Source organism: Anomalospiza imberbis, chromosome 1 (genome assembly GCF_031753505.1).
Source record: "Anomalospiza imberbis isolate Cuckoo-Finch-1a 21T00152 chromosome 1, ASM3175350v1, whole genome shotgun sequence".
Lineage (NCBI taxonomy): Eukaryota > Metazoa > Chordata > Aves > Passeriformes > Viduidae > Anomalospiza > Anomalospiza imberbis.
Window position 1 is genome coordinate 151,796,089 of NC_089681.1, and position 24,412 is coordinate 151,820,500.

The 24,412-nt window shown below is 72.2% G+C and overlaps 1 protein-coding gene across 1 annotated transcript in view; it reads right to left on the minus strand.

Annotated features, from left to right (window-relative positions):
• LOC137473231 (SCO-spondin-like) overlaps positions 1-23,326 on the minus strand; it is a 30,299-nt gene extending 6,973 nt beyond the window's left edge. Inside the window, 43 exon segments of the mRNA XM_068189116.1 lie at positions 604-704; positions 807-964; positions 1,413-1,576; positions 2,979-3,473; positions 3,563-3,654; positions 4,001-4,129; positions 4,626-4,800; positions 5,104-5,283; positions 5,726-6,046; positions 6,123-6,325; positions 6,420-6,501; positions 6,640-6,875; positions 6,943-7,093; positions 7,252-7,452; positions 7,530-7,670; positions 8,020-8,172; positions 8,470-8,683; positions 9,039-10,042; positions 10,343-10,573; positions 11,130-11,530; positions 11,833-11,926; positions 12,083-12,232; positions 12,835-12,944; positions 13,027-13,154; positions 13,594-13,793; positions 14,239-14,373; positions 14,759-15,015; positions 15,113-15,460; positions 16,032-16,278; positions 16,737-16,908; positions 16,976-17,197; positions 17,652-17,824; positions 18,114-18,240; positions 18,385-18,523; positions 18,833-19,073; positions 19,150-19,357; positions 19,995-20,080; positions 20,168-20,326; positions 20,473-20,575; positions 20,954-21,312; positions 22,039-22,121; positions 22,190-22,384; positions 23,241-23,326. Of these exon segments, the coding sequence (XP_068045217.1) occupies positions 604-704; positions 807-964; positions 1,413-1,576; positions 2,979-3,473; positions 3,563-3,654; positions 4,001-4,129; positions 4,626-4,800; positions 5,104-5,283; positions 5,726-6,046; positions 6,123-6,325; positions 6,420-6,501; positions 6,640-6,875; positions 6,943-7,093; positions 7,252-7,452; positions 7,530-7,670; positions 8,020-8,172; positions 8,470-8,683; positions 9,039-10,042; positions 10,343-10,573; positions 11,130-11,530; positions 11,833-11,926; positions 12,083-12,232; positions 12,835-12,944; positions 13,027-13,154; positions 13,594-13,793; positions 14,239-14,373; positions 14,759-15,015; positions 15,113-15,460; positions 16,032-16,278; positions 16,737-16,908; positions 16,976-17,197; positions 17,652-17,824; positions 18,114-18,240; positions 18,385-18,523; positions 18,833-19,073; positions 19,150-19,357; positions 19,995-20,080; positions 20,168-20,326; positions 20,473-20,575; positions 20,954-21,312; positions 22,039-22,121; positions 22,190-22,384; positions 23,241-23,326 (8,854 nt within the window).
• Positions 23,327-24,412: the final 1,086 nt, after the last annotated feature.

Here is a 24,412-nt window from a genome sequence, read left to right on the forward strand (position 1 = left end):
GAAGGGTCCGTCAGTACGGCGGGGCGGGGCAGACCCCCGGGGTGGGCGGCACAGGGGGTGGGGACCCTCACCTGGGGCTGTGGGGCTGAGATCCGCTGTGGGGCCGAGACGCGATATGGGGCTGACATGCGATATGGGGCTGAGATCCGCCGTGGGACCGGGTTCTGATATGGGGCTGAGATCCGCCGTGGGACCGGGTTCTGATATGGGGCCGAGATCCGGTGTGGGGCTGAGATCCGCCGTGGGGCCGGGCTCTGATATGGGGCTGAGATCCGCCGTGGGACCGGGTTCTGATATGGGGCCGAGATCCGGTGTGGGGCTGAGATCCGCCGTGGGGCCGGGCTCTGATATGGGGCTGAGATCCGCTGTGGGGCCGGGCTCTGATATGGGGCCCAGATCCGCTGTGGGGCTGGGCTCTGATATGGGGCTGAGATCCGCTGTGGGGCCGAGATCCGCCGTGGGACCGGGCTCTGATATGGGGCCCAGATCCGCTGTGGGGCCGGGCTCCGCTGTGGGGCACAAACAACCGCTGACACCCCCGGGACCCCCTCGGTGGGGCTGGGAGCCCCGGTGCGGGGCGGGGGCTGTGGGGCCGTGACCCACCGGCGCACGGGGGCCTCGGGCAGGTCGGTGTCGCCGTGGGGGTCCCGTTGCAGGGGGAGCCCCCGGGGGGGCCGCAGCGCAGGCGACCCCACAGGCACGTGCTGGGGGGCAAAGGGGGAATCAGGGGGGCGGCAGGGAGGGGAAGGGGCGAGGGGAAGGACCACGGGGACGTGGGGGAGGCTCCCGGGGGGTCCCCTCCTCACCAGCGGGCGCAACGCACGGACAGGGTCCCGCCCGGCGGCAGCTCCACGATCGCGGGGTCCCCAGCGGGGCTCCCGGAGGGCTCCGGGCCGGGGGTGGTCCCGGGGGGGGTCCCGGGCGTGCCCCCCCGCAGCAGCGCGGCCGGCACCGAGCAGGGGCACTGTTGGGGCTGAGCCGGGGCTGGGGGGCGCCCGGGGGCACCCACAGACCCAGGGACCCCAAACCACCGCAAACCACAGCCCCAGGGGCCCCCATGAACCCCCCCGCACTGTTCCGGCGGGCACCCACGACCCCATAGAAGCACCTTGGGGTTCCCCCACTGCCCCAGGGGTCCCTCACCCCATCCCGTGATCCTCCCCAACCCAGGGACCCCCCCCGATCCAGGGACCACCCTGCCGGGGGGAGCCCATGTAGCCCCCATGGCCCAGGGACCCCCCGCACCCCCAGGACACCCCCACAAACCGGGAACCCCACGCCGGGACCCCCGACCACTCTGAGGGGCACCCGTGGATTTGTGGACCCCGCCCTAATCCCCAAATCCCCCCCCTTCTTTCCCACCCCAGGATTTGGGGGCAGCACCCATGGGGGGTGTCTCCCGGGGGTCTCACCTGCAGGCAGGTGCGGCGGTGCAGGAAGGTCCCGGGGGGGCAGTGACAGCCCTCCTGGCACCCCCCCGCGCACCCCACGGCCCCCCCAAGGTGGGCGCAGCTCCGGGGACACCCGGAGCCCCCCCCGCACTCACGGAAGGTCCGGCCCGGGGGGCACCCCGCCTCTGCACCCCCCGAAAAAACTCTCAGTGCCTGGGGGGCAGGCGGCCTGTGCCCCCCAAACATCCCTGAGCACCCCGGGGGCACCCGGCCTGTGCCCCCCAAAACCCCCGGCTCAGGGTTCCCCCGGGGGTGTGGGGCGGGGATGAGGGGCAGCGCTGTGGGACAGGGCAGGGCTGTGGGGCACTGTGGGGGTCTATGGGGTCTTTGGGGCAGCGCTGTGGGGCACTGTGGGACAGGACTGTGGGGCACTGTGGGGTCTATGGGGTCTTTGGGGCAGCGCTGTGGGGCACTGTGGGGTCTGTGGGGTTTTTGGGGCAGCGCTGTGGGGCACTGTGGGTTGTGTGGCACAGGGCTGTGGGGCACTGTGGGGTCTGTGGGGTTTTTGGGGCAGCGCTGTGGGGCACTGTGGGCTGTGTGGCACAGGGCTGTGGGGCACTGTGGGTTCTATGGGGCACTGTGGAGTCTGTGGGGCAGGGCTGTGCTCGGAGGCTCTGGGTGACATCTCTGGGTGACAGTGTCTGGGTCGGGGTCCCTGTCGGGGTCCCTGTGTCACGGTCCCTGTGTCACGGTCCCGGTGTCGGGGTTCCATGTCGGGGTCCCTGTGTCACGGTCCCGGTGTCGGGGTCCCTGTCGGGGTCCCTGTGTCACGGTCCCGGTGTCGGGGTCCCGGTGTCGGGGTCCCGGTGTCGGGGTCCCTGTCGGGGTCCCTGTGTCACGGTCCCGGTGTCGGGGTCCCTGTTGGGGTCCCTGTGTCACGGTCCCGGTGTCGGGGTCCCTGTCGGGGTCCCGGTGTCGGGGTCCCTGTCGGGGTCCCTGTCGGGGTCCCGGTGTCGGGGTCCCTGTCGGGGTCCCTGTGTCACGGTCCCGGTGTCGGGGTCCCTGTCGGGGTCCCTGTGTCACGGTCCCGGTGTCGGGGTCCCTGTGTCACGGTCCCTGTGTCGGGGTCCCTGTCGGGGTCCCTGTGTCACGGTCCCGGTGTCGGGGTCCCTGTCGGGGTCCCTGTCGGGGTCCCGGTGTCGGGGTCCCTGTCGGGGTCCCTGTGTCACGGTCCCGGTGTCGGGGTCCCTGTGTCACGGTCCCGGTGTCGGGGTCCCTGTCGGGGTCCCTGTGTCACGGTCCCGGTGTCGGGGTCCCTGTCGGGGTCCCTGTGTCACGGTCCCGGTGTCGGGGTCCCTGTGTCACGGTCCCGGTGTCGGGGTCCCTGTCGGGGTCCCTGTGTCACGGTCCCTGTGTCGGGGTCCCTGTGTCACGGTCCCGGTGTCGGGGTCCCTGTCGGGGTCCCTGTGTCACGGTCCCGGTGTCGGGGTCCCTGTGTCACGGTCCCGGTGTCGGGGTCCCTGTCGGGGTCCCTGTGTCACGGTCCCGGTGTCGGGGTCCCTGTCGGTGTGTCCGTGCGGCACTCACCACGACACACGTGGCTGTGGCAGCTCTGGCTCTGCAGCGCCGGCCCTGGGCACGGGGGGGTCCCGCAGCCCCGGCGCCGCCAGCGCTCGCCCCCCCCGCACGGGGCGCTGCAGCCGCCCCAGGGCCCCCACGGCGACCACCGGCCACGGGCGGCGACCGGCGGCTCGGGGGCCTGGCCGGGCCCTGTGCTCCACGGCGACACCGGCACCCCCGGGGACGCTGTGCTCCACGGCGACCACCGGCCGAGCGCGGGCTCCGGGGGCTCCGGGGACTCCGGGGGCTCGGGGGACTCCGGGGGCTCGGGGGACTCCGGGGGCTCCGGGACCCACAGCGGCTCCAGGGACCCCGGCACCCCGGACGGCTCCGTGCCCCACGCCGGCTCCGGGGCCCACGGCCACCCTGGGGACTCTGGGGTCTCTGTGCCCCCCGGAGACCGTGGGGACCCCGGGAGCCAGGGCGCCTCGGTGGCCCCAGGTGGCCCCGCACTCGCGGACTCTGGGAACAGACGGACACGAGGCTCGAGGGGCCGCGGTGGCACTCGGGGGTCCCAGCTCCGGGGGGCTCGGGGGGATCCTAGCACGTACCGGGTCCGCAGAGCTCGGGACAGCCCCGAACCTCTCGGGGGGTCCCGGTGCAGGGGGCACCGCCCGCCGCGGCCGCTGGGTTGGTGGGAGACCTGTGGGGAGTGGGAAGTGGGGCAGGACACCCCGTTATGGGGCAGGACTCCCGTTATGGGTCAGACCCCCCCCGTTATGGGGCAGGACCCCCGTTATGGGGCAGGACTCCCGTTATGGGTCAGACCCCCCCGTTATGGGGCAGGACTCCCGTTATGGGTCAGACCCCCCCGTTATGGGGCAGGACCCCCGTTATGGGTCAGACCCCCCCGTTATGGGGCAGGACTCCCGTTATGGGTCAGACCCCCCCGTTATGGGGCAGGACTCCCGTTATGGGTCAGACCCCCCCGTTATGGGGCAGGACCCCCGCTATGGGTCAGATCCCCCCGCTATGGGGCGGCCCCTCACCGGAAGCGCTGCCGGGTCCCGGTGCCGCAGTCACAGCGGGTCCAGGGGGTCCAGCGCGACCACCCGCAGGATTCAGGGGGGCCCCGATTCCCAGGGACCCCCATCACCCCCGCAGGGACCCCGCAGGCGCTGGAGGGAAGAGGAGGGTTACTCCAAATCCTGGGGAGCCCCTAGGAGGCCCCCAATGTTCAGGGCCCCATTTTCTGGGGATGCCCAACACCGGGGCTTGGGGTACAGATGGGTTTGGGGTGCAGCAGGTTTCACGGTGCGGGTGGGATTTGGGGTACAGAGGTGTCTGGGTTATCGGGGGTTGGGGTACAGCGGGGTTTTGGGGTACCCGGGCTCGATGCAGCCGCTCCCCTGCAGGACCAGCCCGGGCCGGCAGCGGCAGCCTGGGGGTGGGGGCGGTTCAGGGGGGCTTCAGCCCCTGTACCCCTCCCAAGGCCCCCTAAATCCTGCCCACCCCCAGACTGCTCCGTGCCCCCCGCCAAGTTCCCAAGCCCTCCCTAATTTCCTTCCCAGTCCCCCAAGACTCCCAAGCCCCCTCAAGCCCCCTCCACGCCCTTCCAAGTTCCCAGGTCCTCCCACATCCCCCAAATCCCCCTGTGCCCCCTGCCAGCCCTACCCAAGTCGCCCCCCCGAGATCCTCCCCCCGTGTCCCCCAAACTCCCCCCGACCTTCCTCGCAGCCCCCCGGGCACGAGCTGTTCCCACTCAGGTCCGCACAGGTGGGGGGGCAGGGGGGGACCCCCAGATCCTCGCACCCCCCCGGGGGGACCAGCAGCATCTGGGGGGGGCAGGCTGCGGGAGACACGGGGAGTCAGCGGGGGGAAAGGGGAGACTCGGGGGAGGATTGGGGGGGCTGGGGGAAATTTGGGGTGGCAGGGGGGGCAGCAGGGGTGTCAGGGATGGGGGAGGCCACTGGAGCAGTCAGGGATGGAGGGCATGGGGGGAATTGGGGGATCTTAGGGGGCTTGAGGGCTGGGGTGAGCACTGGGGGTTTGGGGGCTCGGGGAGTCCAGGGGGGGATTTAGGGAGGGGCAGTGGTGGCACTTAGGGACGGGGGAACAAGGTTGGAGGGGTGTCCCCAGTGCCCCCCCGTACCTGGGGGGTCCCCGCAAGGCCGCAGGTTGCAGGGCCGGCTCTGCAGGGCCCCTCCCTCGCACGGCCGCCCCCCGTTTTTTGGGGGGGGTTCGCTGCAGCTGCGGCGGCGGGTCTGGTGCCCACCCCCGCACGGGGCGTCGCAGGCGCTCCAGGACCCCCAGGGCGCCCACCCGCCCGCCACTGGGGGGCACGGGGCGGTCAGAGGGGTCAGCACCCCCACACCACCCCAGCGCCACCCCCTGCACCCCCTAACCCAGGTACGGGGGGGTGCTGACCCCCCTGACCGCCCCCCTAACCCAGAGTCCCCCCCTCGGGGACCCCTCTGGAACCCCCAAGTGGGCACCGAGCCCCCCCCTCACGTGGGGACTCCAATCCCCGAGACCCCCGCCCCCCGAGGATGCCCCTCGGCCTGCGGATGGGGGGGTCCCACTCACAGGGGGGGTGCCCAGACTCTGGGCGTCCCAGCCCGGAAATAGGGGTCGGTCCCACCCCACGCAGAGCCCAGACCCCCGGGGGTCCCACCCCGTAGTGGGGTCCCAGGCCTGCTGAAGGTTCCACCCATCACGGGGATCCCCACCCTGCTGGGGGTGCCCACCCTGCGGGGGTGCCGCTTTGGGGGTACCTGGGCAGGCTCGCAGGAAGCAGACGCGGGTGTCGGTGTTGAGGGGGTGGGCGCAGCCCCCGTCGGGCGGGGTCTCCCCCCGGCGCCGCAGAGCGACCCCCACCCCGCAGGAGCGACTGCAGGACCCCCACCCCCCCCAGGGCGGGGGAGCGCAGCCTGGGGGACACGGGGGGGGGGGCAGAGTGACCCCCGTGTTTTGGGGACCCACCCCTGCAACCTCCCAACCTCGGTGTTCCCGATTTTGGACCCCCGCAGCTCCCCCGGCCGGCCGTGACTGAATCCCTCGGCCCTGGGGGGCTGTTTCGGGGCGCGCCCACCGCCCTTCCACCGAGACTCCCCAGTCTCGGGGGGCCGTTCTGGGGGAGCCTTTCCTCCCCACCTCCCGGGACCCCCTCACCTGGGGGGGTCGCGGCGGGGACCCCCGTGGGAGCCAGCGAGGACAACGCACGGAGTTGGGGGGGCTCGTGGGGGGTCGCGGAGCCTCCGGGCGGTCTCGGGGTGTCCTCGGGTGGGGTCGCGGTTCTGGGGGTGCCCTCAGCCTCGCTGGGGGGCTCCGGGGGGGTCTCGGCGCTACTGGGCCCCTCGGGCCCGGCCGTGGGGCTGGAGGGGGCACAGTGAGGGAGAGGGATGCCCCCAGTGCCCCCCCGCTTCGGGGACCCCCAAATCCCGGTGCTCCACCGTGCCCCTCTCGTACCCAGGTCTGCCGGGGGCCTCGGCCGGCGCGGGGGGGGACAGCGCTGTCGTCATCCCGGGCGGGGTGGCCGTGACGTTGTCACCTGCAGCGGGGACGGACACGGCGGTGGTGGGCACGAGGGGATGGGGGTCACCTCCAACTCCCCTGGGACTCCCGGGACCCCTCACTCACCCGCGGGGCCGCAGTTGCAGCAGGACCCGCCGTCACCTTCCCGCAGCACCTGGCCCTGGGGACAGCGGCAGCGTCACCTCCACTGCCACCTGCGGCTCGTCCCGCCCCCCGCGCCCCCCACTCACCTGGGGACAGCCGGACTCGCGGAGGGGACAGTAGGGGACGCACCGGACGGCCCCACCCGGCAGGCACTGGCACACCTGGCAGGGGCCCCCGCGCCAGCGCTCGCCGGGGACGCGCCAGCGCCCCCGCTCCAGGCACCGCCGGCACGGCGCCGTGCGGCACCTGCGGGCGGGACCGTCACACATCTGGGGGACACCGCAGCCCCCCGCCACCCCCGGGCCCCGCTGACCGTCGGGCCTTGCGGTAGATGCCGCGGCAGTGCCGCCCCGCCCCGCGCCGGGCCGGGTTCGAGGGGCTGCGGAAGGACCACTGCACGCCGGGGGTCCCGCAGGTGCCCGCGCACGCGCCCCACGGCGACCACGACGACCACCCGCAGTCCACTGCAGGGGACACCGGGTCAGCCGGGACACCCGGGCACCGGGGCGGGGATGCCCGGGCACGGGGGTGACCCCTGAGCACCACCGCGGGGACAGCGGGTACCGGAGACCCCAGAGGCACCGGGGGTGCCCCCGGCACTCCGCCCCGCGCCGGGACCCACCTGAGCAGCCGGGGTGGGGGCGGCAGTGTCGCAGCTGCCCCTCGAGGCAGGTGCAGAGGCGACAACCGAGCGGCACCGGGGCGCCCGGGGGGTACCGGCGCCCCCCGGCCCGGCACGGGCACTCCCGCGGCCGCACGCACCCCGCGGGCCCTGCGCCCGGCTCGGGGGCGTCCAGCACCTGCCCCGCCGGGCACCAGCACCCTGGGGGGCGGCGGGCGGGTCAGGGGGTGCCCCTCACATTGGGGCGCCCCCCTGAGCCCCCCCCGTGTCCCCCTCACCTGGGCGGCAGGGCGGGGGCCGCGGGCAGGTGACGGCGGCCGCCAGGTCGGCGCAGGAGGCGGGGCAGGGGGCGCAGGGGAGGGGGCGCAGCCCCTCCGCGCACTGCGAGGCGTTGGGGCACCCCCCCGGGGCACAGGGGGCTGCGGACAGGGCTCAGACACGGAGACCACCTGCCCCATCAGCCCCCCGAACCCCTGAACCTCCCTCTGTGGAGGCCCCCACCCCAGCGGGAGCCCCCCCTGCCCCTGTCCCAGCAGGACCCACCCGTCCCACAGAGCCCCTCACCCTGAGGGGACCTCGCACCCGCCGAGCGCCCCCCACTCTGTGGGGCTCGTCTGCCCCTCGAACGGAACCCACCGGGACCCCCCACCCCATAGGGCCCCTGCCCCCAGAGCCCCACTCCGAGCCCCCCACCCGCTGGGCTTCCCTCATCCCTTCGGACTCCACGCCCCCAGACCCCCTTTCCCATCCCCCCCCCCCAGCACCCACCCATCTCCAGGGCTCCGGGGCTCCCCCCGCGCAGCTCCTCGCACGCGCGGCCGCCGTTCTGGGGGGGCTGGCACCCCCTCCTGCGCAGCCGGACCCCCCCGCAGCCCTCCGGGCAGTCGGACCAGGGTCCCCACGGGCCCCACGCGCCGTCCACTGCGGGGGGGCGAGTTAAGGGGGGGCTCAGAACCCCCAAACCCCTCGGACTGTGGGGTCCCCGAAACCCCCCCGGGCAGCCTGAACCGTAGGGGACCCCCGAATCCCTCAGGTACCCCATGAGACCCCCAACTCCCCCGAGGTCCCCCCAGGCCCCCCCTTAATTCCCTGGGCAGACGTGGCAGTACCGGGGTTGCCCCTGCCCGCGCTGCCCCCGGCACTCCAACACCCCCCGGCCCCCCCAGACCCTCCGGGTCCCCGGGCCCCCCCCAAGCCCCGGGGTCCCCCCACGCTCACCCGGGCAGGCCCGGTGGAAGCAGGGTCTCTCCTGCTCGCGCGGCCCCCGGCAGCCCCGGAGCAGCCCGGGGTGACGCTGGTGGCACCCCCGAGCGCGGCGCTGCCCGCCGGGCCCGCAGGGGCGGCTGCAGGACCCCCAGGGCCCCCAGGGCCCCCAGAGGCCGCAGCCCCGCTCGTCCCCAGCCGAGCCGCAGTCCCGCAGCCCGTCACACACCTGCGGGACACCGCGGCGCGAGGGGCTGGTGCGGGGACATGGCGGGGACACCGGGAATTCGGGGACACCTGGAGGGAGCTGGGGGACACTGAAGTGGCACTGACAGGGAGTCGTGGGACGCCGGGACACCGGGGTGACAGCGGGAAGGGGTGAGGGGAGTCAGGGATACCGGGAGGGGGGGTCGAGGGGCCAGGGGACAGCGGGGTGTCCCTGGAAAGGGGTCGGGGACACGCTGGGACACGGGGATGACAGCAGGAGGGATCGGGGACACCGCGGGGTCTCCATGGCAGCACCGGGAGGGGGTGGGGGACCCGCGGTGGCCCGGGCGGGTGGCGGTCCCCCTCGGCCCCCTTACCTGATGGAAGGTGACACATTCCCCGTCCCCGCAGTCGAACTCTGCGCAGGGACCCCGCGGGCTGCTCCCGGGGCCGGGGGGCTCTGGGGAGGCAGGAGGGCTCTGAGGGGTCCCCAGGGGATAGAGGGGACTCAGGGGGGCCCGGAGGTCGGGGGGTGTGGCTGGGGGGGTACCCGCCGCCAAGCCCTCCCCGGTGGGATCCCCTCCCTGCTGAGTTTCCCGTTCCCTCCCGGGGGGACCCCGGAGGTCGCCCCCCTCAACCCTCGGGTCCCCAGGAGGCGAGACGGGGGGCACTCCCAGACCTCCCCCCCACAGATGTCTCCAGAGACGGGTGCCGGGGGTCTCACCGCAGAGCTGGGGGCTCTCATCGGCGCTGTCGCGACAGTCGGGGACGCCGTTGCAGAGGCGGCGGGGGGGGATGCAGGCGGGGGCGCAGGGGCCGTGGCCGGGGTCGCAGGGGGGGTCGCAGGGCAGGTGGCCGGGGGCGCACGGGAGGTCGCAGCCTCCCTCGTCGCTGCCATCGGGACAGTCGCTGTCGCCATCGCAGCGCCACCCCCGCGGGACGCACCCGCCGCTGTGGCAGCGCAGGGACCGGGGCGGACAGGGCGCTGCCGAGGCGTTGGCAGTGCCGGGGACAGTGTCGGTGACGGGGACAGTGTCGGCGACAGCGGCGGTGACGGTAGCGATGTCGGCGATAGCGTCAGTGTCACTGACAGTGACAGTGCTCGCGACAGTGCCGATGGCCGTGGCGCTGCCGATGGCGCTGGTGACCGCGATGACAGCGTCGGCGGTGACAGCGTCGGCGACAATGCGAGTGACAGCGGTGACAGCGGCCGTGACAGCGGTGACAGGTGACAGCGGCGCGGGGGGCAGCGCCACCGCGCACCCCGCCGGACTCTCGTCCCAGCCGTCGCGACAGTCGCGAGCGCCGTCGCACACGGCGACCTCCGGCACGCAGGAGCCGTCGGGACAGGGGACGGTCCCGGGGGCGCAGGTGGCCCGCGCTGGGGACACGGGAACAGCGGTGACACCGCCGCCCTGGGGGAACGGTGTCCAAAGAGGGGGTCCCAGGGTGGGAGGTGGTCCCAGAGGGGCTCCTGGGTGAGGAGGTCACGGGGTGGGGTCCCCAAAGGGACGATGCCGGGTAGGGGGTCCCGGGGGGGGAGGCCCTGGATCGGGAGCCTCTCGGGGCGGATGGGGGTGGTCCCCCGGTGGGGGTCCCCGGTGGGGCGGTGCCAGGGCAGAGGGGTCGGGGTGGGCCCAGGGGGGGTTCCCGGAGCGGCTGTCCCCCCCGCGCCCCTCACCGGGGCAGTTGGCCTCGTCGGCGCCGTCGGCGCAGTGGCGGCGGCCGTCGCAGAGCGCGGCGGGGGGCTGGCAGCCCCCCCCGGGGCACGGCAGGTGCCCCTCGGGGCAGGCGCAGCCGCTCTCGTCGCTCCCGTCCCCGCAGTCGTCGCGGCCGTCGCAACGATGATGGTAGGGGACACACCTGCCCCCCCCGCACCTGAACTGCCCCGGCCCGCACCGGGGGGCGCAGCCTGCGGGGACGGGACCCCCAAGTGGGCACGGACATCCCGACCTGGGGCACTGGCACCGCACGGGGCACAGGCGGTTCTCTGCCTCCCGGGGACTCCCGAGCAGCGCCATCCTCGGAACCTCCAGATGCCGCGGGGGGGCACAGACCCGCAGGGCTGGGGGGCTCAGGGACCCTCAATGTGGGGCACAGACCCCCAAGGTTGGGGGGCTCAGGAACCCTCAATGTGGGGCACAGACCCGCAGGGCTGGGGGGCTCGGGGACCCTCAATGTGGGGCACAGACCCCCAAGGTTGGGGGGCTCAGGAACCCTCAGTGTGGGGCACAGACCCGCAGGGCTGGGGGGGCTCAGGGACCCTCAATGTGGGGCACAGACCCGCAGGGCTGGGGGGGCTCAGGGACCCTCAATGTGGGGCACAGACCCGCAGGGCTGGGGGGCTCGGGGACCCCACTGTGGGGCACACACCTCAAGGCCTGCAGGGCTCTCTAGTTCCCCAGGACCCCAAAACTCCGTGCAGCCCCCCATTCCCAGGATCCCCCGAGCCCCCCGTGCTCACTCACCCGCCTCGTCCGAGTCGTCCCCGGGGGGACAATCGAGCCGCCCGTCGCAGACCCGAGCAGAGGGGAGGCAGCGACCCCCGGCACAGGCGAACTCGGGGGGGGCGCAGGCGCGGGGCGGACACCCCGCCTCGTCCCAGCCGTCGGGGCAGTGGGTGACACCGTCGCACCGGGCCCCCCAGGGCAGGCAGCGCCCGCCGGGGCAGCGGGGCTGGTGGGGGGCGCAGGGGGGGTCGCACAGCTCGTCCGAGCCGTCCCCGCAGTCGTCCTCGTTGTCGCAGAGCCACGCTCCCGGCACGCAGAGACCCCCGCCCCGGCACCGGAACTCCCACGGGGCGCAGCCGGGGGCGGCGGGACACGGGGACGGGGTCGGGGGGCACTGCCAGCGCCCCTCGAGGCACGTGCTGGAGGCGGGAGACAGACGGGACTCACAAGGGGCCAGGGGGTCCCGTGCCCAGCGTCCTCCCGCCCCGGCGTTCCGGTGTCCCCCTGTCCCAGTGTCCTGCGGTCCTGGTGTCCCAAATCCCAGTGTCTCCGTGTCCTGGTGTCCCAATGTCCTGGGATCCTCGTCCCCCAGTATCCCATTTCCCCGGTGCCTCTGTGTCCCCATGTCTTGGTCTCCCAGTGTCCCAGTGTCCCCACATCCCGGTGTCCCGGGACCCCAGCACGTCGCACCCCGGGATCCCAGTATCCACCAGTGCCTCACCAGTTGCTGCAGCCCTGGGTCACGGTGGCCCCGGCCGGGAAGGCGAAGCCATCCCAGAAGCAGGGGCAGGCGGGGGGGTCCACGCACAGCCCGTCTGCGGGGGGGCACAGGGGTGGCACCGTGACCTCCCAGCCCGTTCCGGACACCCCGTCCCCCACCCAGCTCCCTCCCCAGCCACCTCCCTCCCCCCAGCCCCCCAAACCTCTTCTGTCCCCCAGAGCCCCCTCCCCGCGCTGTGCACCCCCCTCACCGTGCAGGACCCGCCCGGGGGGGCAGAAACAGCCCTCGAGACACCCCAGGGCCCCGCAGAGCTCGGGGGGGTCCCGGCCGAGGTCGCGGCAGGTGGGGGGGCAGGGGGGGCCGCAGGGGCTGTACTCCTGCCCCCCCTCGCACTGCAGGGCTGCAGAGATTGGGGGGTTAGGGGGGATGGAACCCCCAGTCCACAGTCCGGGACCCCCTAAACACCGCGCGAGGCTCTTGCGCCCCCCTCAGTACCACAGCGCCACGGGGGACCCCCCCTGCGCCATGGCCCCTATGGTGGGTCCTGCACCCCCAGACCCATTGCGCAGCCCCCAACCCCGGCACATCCCACCGGGGGCTCAGCCCGAACCTCCCCGTGTCCCCGGGCTCCCCCCGGGCCCTCCTGTGCTCTCCTGAGCCCCCCCAGACTCACGGCACAGCCCCGGCTCCTCCAGTGCAGGGGCAGGATGGGACCCCTCCCCCCCGTCCCACAGCCCCCCGGTACCCCTGCTGGCTCCCGGTACACCCGTGCCCCCCGGACTCCCCCGTGTCCCCCAGCCCCCCGCACCCCAGGTGCCTCCTGTGTCCCTCAGCCCCCCCATACCCCTGGACCCCCTCGTGTCCCCCAGCCCCTCGTGGTCCCCCAGTACCCCTCCAGTGCCCCGTGCTCTCCGGTACCCCTGGTCGCTCCTCGTCCCCCGGCACCCCCCGGTACCCTGGTCGCTCCCGGTGCCCCCGGGCCCCCCCAGGCCCCGGACTCACGGCACAGCCCCTGGCTCCGCCAGCGCAGGGGTCTCCCCCGCCGGCCGCACTCCTCGGCGTAGGCGGCGAGGGCCGTGCACAGGCACTCGCAGTCCCCGCCGCTGTCACACCTGGGGCACGCGCCGTGGGACAGGGCCCACACCCGGGACCCACCCTGGGGTGCGGGGAGCCCCCGAGCCCCCCCAAACTCACCCGCAGGCGTCGAACAGGCACCACTCGTAGAAGCGCTGGGGGGGCACCAGGTCGTGGCAGGGGGCGAAGAGCTGGTGCCGCAGGACCCCGCAGCGACCCCGCGCCCAGGCCGAGCGCTGGGGGCTGTCCTGGAGGGGACACCCCGTCAGAGCCCCCGTGTGTCCCCAGCCGGGCCCACACTGACTCCGTGTCCCCCCGTTGTCCCGGTTCGGGCACAATTTGCGGAGATCGCAGGGGTCTGCGCAGCCGGGGTGCCGGGGATGAGACTGCCAGGGGATTTCAGCCGAGTCTAAGGCACCTCCTCATCCTCCTCCCTCTGGGATTTGACTCCTCCCCTGATCTGGACCATCACTGCCTCAGGTTCTTTTGTAACCCCCAACGTCCCCCTGCCAACTCTTGTGTCCTCCAGTGTCCCCCTGCCAGCTCCCCTTGTCCCCCTGTGTCTCTCCGTGTCCCGCGGTGTCCCTTTCCAGTTCCCGTGTACCCCGTCAATCCCCCACATCTCCCCGTGTCAACCGCCGTCCCCCCATGTCCCCCTCCGTCCCCCTGTCCCCCGTGTCCCCGTACATCGCAGGGGTGCGGGCGGTGGCCGTCGGCCTCGGGGCAGAGTGGGCTGAGGCGCCAGGAGTCCCCGAAGATCTCGGGGGTCGCCTCGAGGGCCCCGTCCCGGCTCCCGAAATCGTTCTCGGCGTCGCCGTCGAAGTTCCCGCAGAGCCCGGCCAGGCGGCCGCGCAGCCGCGGGGACACGCGCACGTACACGCGGGTCCCTGCGGGCACGGCGGGTGGCAGGGGTGCCACCCATGGCGCCCGGGACCCCCCGCGGGACCGACGGCACCCTCACGGTCACCCTTCCTTGGTGCCACCGGCACCGCGGACCCCATGCGGCACCAGGGACCCCGCATGGTGACCCCCCCCGTGGTAGCACCAGGGACCCCACATAGTGACCCCCACCCCGCGGTGGCACCAGGGACCCCGCCATGGTGACACCGCCATGGCACCACCAGGGCCAGGGATGCCCCACAGCCCCCAGTACTGGAGACCCCCACCCGTGTCCCCCCGGGGTCTCACCTCTCTCCCACAGCACGGCCACCCCCAAGGACTCCCCAGGGACCCCCGTGTCCCCCCGTGTCCCCCCGGGGTCTCACCTCCGTCCCACAGCACAGCCACCCCCAAGGACTCCCCAGGGACCCCCGTGTCCCCCCGGGGTCTCACCTCCGTCCCACAGCACGGCCACCCCCAGGCGCGTGAGGAGCAGCAGGAAGAGCCCCGCGCGCTGCAGCGCCAGCCCCGACCCCCCGAACACCTTGGGGGGTCGCACGGCCACCCCGTTCACTGTCACCTCTCGCCCTGCCGGTGCGGCACCGAGGGTCACCCCCACATCCCCCCACCTCCCCTCGTGTCCCCTCATGCTCTCCCCCTCAAACCCCACCCTGCCGCGACGGAGCTGGGGTGTCCCTGTGGGTCACCCCGCCGTTTCTCCGTCTCCCTTCGTGTCCCCCCATGGCCCCCCATGACCTCCCGCGTCCCCTCGGGTCCCCAGCCCCTGCAACCCCCACCCTACCGCGACCGAGCCAGGATGTCACCGTGATAACACCCACAGGTCCCCGTGTCCCCCGTGTCCCCTCTCACCCCGCAGCATGTGCACGACGGTGTCCCCCGTGTCCCCCGTGTCCCCTCTCACCCCGCAGCATGTGCACCACGGTGTCCCCCATGTCCCCGTGTCCCCCCTTACCCCGCAGCATGTGCACCACGGTGTTCCCCATGGCCACCACCACGGACTTGGTGCAGGTGACGCCGCTGGCACCGCAGGGGACGTTCTCGGCGGTGACAGCGAAGAGCCCGGTGGCCTCGCGTGCCAGCAGGTACTCGCAGTCCCCCGCGAAGGTGAAGGCGCGGCCATCGAAGGTGACATAGTGGGGGTCCCCCGTGGCCACGCAGGTCCCCGCGCACTCCTCGCGCCCGCAGTGCCACCGCTGTCCCTGGCACACGCTGCGGGGACAGGCTCGGTGCCACCGCGGGGGCTGACAGGGGGCTGGGGGTGTCTCCGAGGGCCTGTCAAGGGTCTGGGGGTGTCCGGGGGTCCCACCAGGTGTTGCAGTCGCGGGCGATCGTGGCATTGGGCGGGTACAGCTGCCCGCCGTGGTGACAGGGACACTCGTCCGGTGGCACGCAGCGCCCGCCCTGCCACCAGACCGCGGTGAGAGGGGCTCGGGGGGAGTCCCACATCCCCATCCCCCCGGGGGTGTCACCCACCAGGAACAGGGTCCCGGGGGGACACACGCAGCCGTCGGTGGGGCCGCCGCAGGTGCCGGAGGGCTCGGCGGGGTCGCAGCGGCGCAGGCAGGACCCTGGTGAATGCAGCAGCCCCGGGGGACAGCGCGGGGCGGGGGGACACGGGGCCGGGACGCATCGCCACGACCCCCCTGCGCACACACTGCGGGGGGCGGGAGGGACCCCCGTCCGTCTGACACCCCACGGCAGGGTCCCCCCGCCCCAAAGTCCAGAACCCAAATCTCACCGAAGCCCCCCCAGGGTCCCCACACCCATCTCCAGCACCCTCCAACCCTCCGAGCCCCCCTCATCGCGGTGCCCCAAGCTCCAGCCCCCACATTCTGCTGAGACCCCCATGCCACGGTCCCCATGTCCCCATCCCCACAAATCCCGCTGAGCCCCCCCCAACGGGGGTCCCTGCACCCCCATTCTCATCTCCCAGCACCCAAATCCCGCTGGTCCCCTGCACCCCCACCCCCCGGGAACCCCCATCCCACTGAAGGCCCCTAACTGGGGTCCCCCCCGCTCCCCGGTTGTGCCGTGGCCCCGTCGCTGTCCCCACGGTGGGACACGGGACGAAAGCCCCTCCGTCCCGCGGGGCGTCACACCGGGCTGGAGGGGTTTTCATCATGTGTCACCGTCACCGCCACATTCTGCCTGGGTGACCCCATCCTGTGGGTGACCCTCCAGCACCCCAAACCTCCCCGCGACCCCCAAATTCCGCCGGGACCCACCAGGCCTGGCAGCCGCGGCGGATGCGGGTGCCGGGCGGGTAGAGGCGGGCGCCGCGGGGACACGGGCAGGCGGCAGGGGGGACACACTGGCCCCCCTGGGCCAGCAGCAGCCCCGGGGGGCAGCGGCAGCCGGGGACGCAGAGGGTGTCCGGAGGAGGACAGTCACTGGCTCCAGGGGGCTCTGAGCAGGAACGGCCGCAGGGACCCCCGCAGTCCCGGTACTGCTGCCCCCCGGGACACGGCTCGTCTGGGGGTCATGGGGGGGTCACCGGGGGGGCAGACGTCACCTCATCCCGTCCCCATCCCATCCTGTCCTGTCCCATCCCCATTACAGTACCAAACACATCCCATCTCATCCCATCCTGTCCCCATTCCCAACCCAACTCATGCCAATTCCCATCCCCATCCCATCCCATTCCATCCCATCCCATCCCCATCCCCATCCCAATTCCCATCCCCATTCCCATCCCCATCCGCATCCCAATTCCCATTCCCATCCCCATTCCCATCCCCATCCCCATCCCCATTCCCATCCCATCCCATCCCATCCCATCCCATCCCATCCCACCCCATCCCACCCCATCCCATCCCATCCCATCCCATCCCATCCCCATGCCCATTCCCATCCCATCCCATCCCATCCCATCCCATCCCATCCCATCCCCATTCCCATCCCATCCCCATTCCCATCCCATCCCATCCCACCGCAGAGGCTCTGGTTCCTCCACTCCAGCTCCGTCCCCTCCCGGGCGCATTCCCGGCCGTAGGCGCCGAGCGCCGGGCACAGGCACCGCTCCTGCTCCCGCTCCCGGCAGGAGCACACGTCCCAGCGGCACAGCTCCAGGAACGGCTCCGGATCCACCAGGCGGTGACACGGCTGTGCCGGAGGGACATTGTCACAGCCGTGTCACCTGTCCCCGCTCGCCTCCGCGCGGGGTCCTCACCTGGAAGGCCGGCCCCATGAGCACGGCGCAGGCGGCCTCGGCGCGCTCCCGGTTCCCGGGGAAGCCGTCGCAGGGATCGGGAACGCCGGGCCCCAGCGCCGGGCAGGCTCCGGCCGCCCGGAAGGCGTTGGCGAAGGCGGCGACTCCCGGCTCCACGTCCCCCTCCGGCGTCGTGAACTCGTCACGCTGGTCCCCGTTGAAGGTCCCGCAGAGCCCCCGCACCTGCCCGGAGCAGGGCAGAGCCCGGCAGAGCCTTATCCCAGCGGCTCCATCCCGGAGAGGGCAGAGCCTCATCCCAGCGGCTCCATCCGGAGCAGGGCAGAGCCCGGCAGAGCCTTATCCCAGCGGCTTCATCCCGGAGAGGGCAGAGCCTCATCCCAGCGGCTCCATCCGGAGCAGGGCAGAGCCCGGCAGATCCTCATCCCAGCGGCTCCATCCCGGAGAGGGCAGAGCCCGGCAGAGCCTCATCCCAGCGGCTCCATCCGGAGCAGGGCAGAGCCCGGCAGAGCCTCATCCCAGCGGCTCCATTCGGAGCAGGGCAGAGCCTCATCCCAGCGGCTCCATCCGGAGCAGGGCAGAGCCTCATCCCAGCGGCTCCATCCGGAGCAGGGCAGAGCCTCATCCCAGCGGCTCCATCCTGCTGCGACATCCCGCGGGTCCCGGGGGTCCCACTCACCGTGCCGGCCATGGCGGGCTGGAGGGTGATGAAGGTGTCAGGGGTCCCCAGGCCCCACAGCAGGTGGGCGTCGGGCAGCTGCAGGTGCAGGAAGGCCGAGGACGCGCGGCGGATGCTCAGCTCGGCACCGGAGAAGGGCAGCGTCACCTCCCGCCCGGCCACTGTCACCTCCCCTGAGGGCGACAGCAGTAGCTCCGTGCGGTGGCCACCGGGATGGGACCCATCGCCATGGGAACATCAGGGGCAGGCACTGGAGCGGCTCCCACCGCCACGGAGACTTGGGAACGGGCACTGGGATGTCACCCACCGCCGTGGGGACGGGGGGATGGGCACAGGGATGAGACCCGCTGCCACAGGGACACTGGGGACAGGCACCGGGACGGCTGCCACAACACCACCAGGGTGTGGGGATGATCCCAGTCCCGCTCCCGGTCTCGGTCCCTGTCCTTCCAGGTGTGTCACCTGTGCTGTGGAGCCGGGCCGTGGTGCGGCTGGTGGTGACAGTGAGGCTGCGGGGACAGCCGAGGGGCCGGTGGCTGTCACACGGCTCGTGCTCGGCTGTGATCAGCAGCCGCCCCGCCACGAAGTCCTGGGGGCAGAGACACGGTGACACCCCCCCGGCCACCACGGTCACCGCGACCACCTCCCCGTCACCAGCGCAACGCCGTAGCCACTACCAGAGCACCGCCCCGTCACCACTCGGCCACCCCCGGTGTCCCCGGTGTCCCCTCACCTCCACCAGGGTGTGGGCGCAGGTGGCCGGCAGGGAGAAGCGGCGGCGGTCGAAGGTGACAAAGTGACGTCCCCCCAGCACCGCGCACTCGGCCGGGCACCGCTGCTGGTCACAGCGCCAGCGGCCACCCTCGCACGTGCTGGGGACGCCGGGACACCAGTCAGCGGGGAGGGACACTCACTGCAGGGACCCCGGGGTAATGCGGGGACACCGCGGGGGACCCCAGGATGGGGGACACGTGGCAGGGGACACTGGGACAGTAGGGGACGTCACAGGGAACCTGGGATGAAGGGCGACACTCTACAGGAACCCCGGGGTGAGGGGACACCGTGGAGGACACCAGGATGGGCAGGGACACGCCACTGGGGACCCTGGGGCTGCCCATCAGCGGGGTCCCCCGCCGTGGGTACCAGCCCGGTGCCACCGCTGTCACCGCGGTGCCACCCACCAGCGGTTGCAGCGCTGGCGGATGCTCTGGCCGGGCTCGTAGCGCTGTCGCCGGTGGTGGCAGGGGCAGGCGGCCGGGGGGACACAGCTCGCCCCGTCCCGGGCCAGCCCCGGGCCGCACTCGCAGCCGCCGTGGCAGTGGCGGTGGCAGGTCCCCTGCTCGGCGCTGCCCGCGGTGACACAGGTGACCGGGCACAGGGACACGCAGTCGGAGAAGCGCTGCCCCGCGTCGCAGCGGCGCTCTGCGGAGAGGCGACACCGCGGTGGCACCGGCGGCACCGCGGGGAGGGGCCGGGGAGGGGACGCCCCAATTCCTACCGCAGAAGCCGGGATGACGCCAGGGGACATCGACCTGGCGGCGGGAGCACTCCCGGGCGTAGGCGGCGAAGGTGTCGCAGGCGGCGGGGGGCGGGGGGCCGGAGGGTGGCAGGGGACCGGGGGATGGCAGAGGATCGGGGGGTGACACAGGGTCCCCGTCCCCGCACAGCAGTGCCACACACGCTGCATAGAACCCACTGGGGTCCACCTGGGGGGGGCGGGGAGCAGCAATGAGACTCCTCCAAGACTCCCCAGAAGACCCCAGGACCTCCCTCCGGATGAACCCCCTGGAATTTCCCAGACTTTCCAGGACCTCCCAGAACCCCCAGGATGCCCCAGGACTCCTGACCCCCTTGACCCCCTGGGATCTTGCAGAACCCCCCAGGAAGTTCCAAGACTCCCCAGGACTCTCTGGAATCCACTGGGACCATCCCAACCCCCCCAGAGGCCCCTGGGAGCCCCCAGGACATCCCGGAACAACTCTGGGATCCCCTGGAACTCCCAGGAGCCTCCCAGTACTTCCCGGGACAGCCCTGGGACCACACGGTTCCCCCAGGACATCCCAGAACACTTCAGGACCCCCCAAGACCCGCTGAGACCCCCTGGAGCACCCCAAGCCCCCCAGGGCCCCCTGGTGCCGCTGACCTCGCCGTGGCACTGCCGGAAGGGCTGGGCCAGCAGCTGCCCACACGTGGCCACCGCCGGTGCCAGCTCACCTGGGCCACACCTGGTGCCACCCTCTGGCACGTCCCTGCATGGGGACTGAGTTGGGGGTCCCTCAGCGCGGGGGTGACCCCCGGGGACCCCCAAACGGGCACGGGGTGTCACCCTGGCCCCTCAGGTACCTCTGTGCCAGCCACCGGCACCTTCCAGGCGTTGCCAAAGGCGGCAGCGATGGCAGCGATGTCCCCGTCAGGGCTCACGAAGTCGTCTGGGGGGACAGGTAGGGTGGGGGCACGTGGGGTGTCCCCCGGCCCCCCAGGTGGGCTGGGGGTGGCACTGGGCGTGTGGAACTCACCTGCAGGGTCGTCGGTGTAGGTGCCACAGAGCCCCCAGGTGCCACCGCGCAGTTCGGGCTCCGCTGTCACTGTCACTGCCAGGTCCCTGTCCCAGGCCACCCGCACACCCAGGCTGCTGGCCACGGCCACCCAGTCACCTGGCCAGGTGACACCGAGCCCTGCGCGAGGGGATGGGGTGGGATGGGGACAGGCTGGGGACAGGGATTCTGGTGGCAGCTGGTTGATCACCGTGTCCCGGTGCTTCCTGATGGTACTGGGGGCTCATCAGCACCCTGCCCCGGGCTGGTGGCCTTGGGGACCTCACCTTTGTGCAGGTAGGGGCGTCCCTCCGGCACTGCCGCCCCGTTCACCGACACGTTCCGTCCCTGGGCCACCACCGTGTCCGTCCCGAAGGTCATGTGCAGCACCTGTGGCAGTGGGGGTGGCACTGGGACACTCATGTGTGCCACGGGCACCAGGGATGGACCCATGGGTGTGCCATCCCAGGTCCCAAACTCATCCCAGCCCCCAAAACCCATTCCAGCTCCCATCCCAGCTTCCAGTTCCCGCCCCAGTTCCCACCCCATCACCCAGCACAGCTCCCAGCCCCATTCCTCCTCTGGGAACAGGACCAGTGACCCCAGGTGACCCATCCTGTCCCCCCTCCCCCAGTGTCTGGGTGTCTGATGGTGACATCTGAGGCGCTGTCACCCATCCCTGCTCCTGACATCCATCCCAACCCCATTCCATGCTGGCAGTGACTTTGAGTGCCCCCTCCCCATGCCCTCCTGCCTGTCTCCGGGTACCCGGGGGTGTCCCAGGCGGATGGTGACGTCCCAGGTGCCGTCGGTGGCGCTGGCCAGGCTGTACCGGCAGCTCCCGGCGAAGCCGAAGTGCCGCCCGTCGAAGGTGCGGAAGCGTGTCCCGGCCCAGGCCTGGCACGTGGCCGGGGGGCTGCGGTGGCGCGGGGAGCCCCCGTCCCCGCCCAGGGGCAGGCGGGTGCAGGGCAGGCAGGGCCCCTCGGCATCCCCGGTGTCCCCGCGGCGCCAGCTGTGTCCCCAGGGGTGCCGGCAGCACTCGGTGCGGCTCATGGCACTGCCGTTGTGGCCGCCAGCGCTGTCCTGGCACTGCCACGCGCTGAAACAGCGGCCCAGGGAGCCGGGGCCTGTGGGACGGGGACAGTGGGTGACACCGAGGGGCACAGGGGGATGGCACACACCCCAGCACCCATCCCAGGCCCCAGTGGCAGTGGCACAGTGAGGGTATCACACTGGGAATGACGTGGTGGGAATGATGCTCATCCTAACTCCCATCCTGGCTCCTAGTTCCCATCCCAGTTCCCATCCTAGCACCAGTCCCAGCTCCCAGTTCCCATCCCAGCTCCCAGTTCCCATCCTAGCACCAGTCCCAGCTCCCAGTTCCCATCCCAGCTCCCAGTTCCCATCCTAGCACCAGTCCCAGCTCCCAGTTCCCATCCCAGCTCCCAGTTCCCATCCTAGCACCAGTCCCAGCTCCCAGTTCCCATCCCAGCTCCCAGTTCCCATCCTAGCACCAGTCCCAGCTCCCAGTTCCTATCCTAGCTCCCAGTTCCCATCCTAGCACCAGTCCCAGCTCCCAGTTCCCATCCTAGCTCCCAGTTCCCATCCTAGCACCAGTCCCAGCTCCCAGTTCCCATCCTGGCTCCTAGTTCCCATCCTGGCTCATGGTTCCCAACCCGGCTCCCGGTTTCCAATCCGTTTCCCAGTTCCCATCCTAGCACCAGTCCCAGCTCCCATCCTGGCACCCAGCCCTGCTCCCAGCACACCTCGCTGGGAATGACGCCCATCCCAGCTCCCGGTGGGAATGGCACAGCGGGGATGTCCCCAGGTGCCACCCCCGTGTCCTGCCTCACCCTCAGTGCAGCGGGCGCCGCTCCAGCCGGGACAGCAGCCACGCTCCGTGCGGTTCCGGACCACCGGCTGCATCTCCGGGGGGCTGTGGGGACAGCCCAGTGTCACCCAGCGTCCCCCGGTGTCACCCCGTGCCACATCCCCCGGGCTCACCGGTAGATGTAGCAGAGGGCGGGGTCGGTGCCGGTGTCCCCGGGGGAATTCCCGCGTTCCCGGCGCGTGCGGTCCCGGTCCAGCCGCCACCCGGCCAGGCTGTACTGGTACAAACTGGGACACGGCACCGCGGCCTCGCGCCGCGGCGTCACCTCCTCCTGCTCCGTCACCAGCACCGTCCGCTCGCACCAGCGCCTGCGGGCAGCCATGGCATCCGCCCGGGACCCGCCAGCACCCAGCACAATCCCACATCCATCCCAGCTCCCACCTGCCACCCCCCATCCATCCCCGCTCCGGGCACACATCCCAGCTCCCAGCCTCCATGGGAGCACCCACCAGGGATCCATCCTGGCTTCTGGCACCCACCCCAACTCCCACCCCAGCTCCTGCCACCCACTCCTGGCTCCCAACTCCCATTCCCAGTTCCAGCCCCTGATCTCCACTTCATACCCCCAGTTCCAAGTTCTCTTTCCCAGCTCCCAAACCCATTCCCTGATCCCCATTCCCAGTTCCCATTCCCCATTCCCCATCCCACGTCCCCATTCCCATCCCCCATTCCCATTCCCCATCCCCCATTCCCCATTCCCAGTTCCCATTCCCCATCCCCCGTCCCCATTCCCATTCCCCATTCCCATCCCCCATCCCCCGTTCCCAGTTCCCATTCCCATCCCCCATTCCCGATTCCCAGTTCCCATTCCCATTCCCAGTTCCCATCCCCCATTCCCATCCCCCATTCCCATCCCCCATTCCCCATTCCCCATTCCCCATTCCCATCCCCCATTCCCAGTTCCCATTCCCCATTCCCATCCCCCATTCCCATCCCCCATTCTCCATTCCCAGTTCCCAGTCCCCATTCCCATTCCCGTTCCCATTCTCATCCCCCATTCCCATTCCCCATTCCCCATTCCCAGTTCCCATTACCCATTCCCAGTTCCCATTCCCCATTCCCAGTTCCCGGTCCCCATTCCCATTCCCCATTCCCATTCCCCATTCCCAGTTCCCGGTCCCCATTCCCAGTTCCCGGTCCCCATTCCCATTCCCAGTCCCTCACCCTGTGGCTGCCCCCACGGCTGTCACCCACAGCACGGCGATGGCCACGACCCCCCCAGTGACCCCCGGCCACGCCACTGCGGCCATGGCGGATCCCGGCTCTCCTGGAAAAGTGGGATCCTCCATTGTCACAATTCCCGGGGTGTCCCTGTGGCCAGAGGGTCCCACGGGGTCACCCCAATGTCACCCACTCCAGTGCCACTCACCAGCCCCAGCCCGGGCGCTGCCCAGCGGCTCCGGGATTTATGGAAAGTCCCCAGAAGTGCCACCAGCTGTGGTGACGCCGATTGGGCACAGCTGGCGGCTGGCGGGGGGGGCTTGGTGACACCAGGGTGACATCTCCCCGTTTCCTGGGAGAAGGGAATGGCATGGGACATCCGGGATCCGGCACGGGGACACGGATGTGGCAGGACAGCGGGTCTCGGTCACACTCAACCCCCCGTGTCCCCACGTCCCTGTCGCGTGTCCCCTTGTGTCCTGTTTGTGTCCCCTGTACCCCCCCCCGCCTCCACGTCCCTGTCCTGTGTCCCCTCGTGTCTGCTGTGCCCTCCCAGCCCCGTGTCCCCCCACAGCCCGGTCCTGTGCCCTCCCGTGTCCGCCGTGTCCCCCCGTGTCCCCGTTTTTATCCCGTGTCCTTGCCCATTGTTCTCCCCATGTCTCCCTGAGTGTCCCCAGGTCCGCCGGTGTCCCCATGTCCCTGTCCGTGTCCCCACGCTCCCCCCCATGCTGTCCCCGACCCAGCCATGTCCGTGTCCCCTCCAAGGGGGACACCCGGTACGGCACTGGGGACACGGGACACGGGGACACGGGGGGACAAGGGCGGGACACGGGGGAGCACGGGGGTGCGGACACGGGGGTGCGGACACGGTGGGGCGGACACGGGGGTGCGGACACGGTGGGGCGGACACGGGGGTGCGGACACGGGGGTGCGGACACGGGGGTGCGGACACGGGGGGGGCGGACACGGGGGTGCGGACACGGGGGTGCGGACACGGGGGGGGCGGACACGGGGGTGCGGTCCCGGCGGGGCGGACACGGGGGTGCGGACACGGGGGGGCGGACACGGGGGGGCGGTCCCGGTGGGGCGGACACGGGGGTGCGGACACGGGGGGGCGGACACGGGGGTGCGGACACGGGGGGGCGGTCCCGGCGGGGCGGACACGGGGGGGCGGT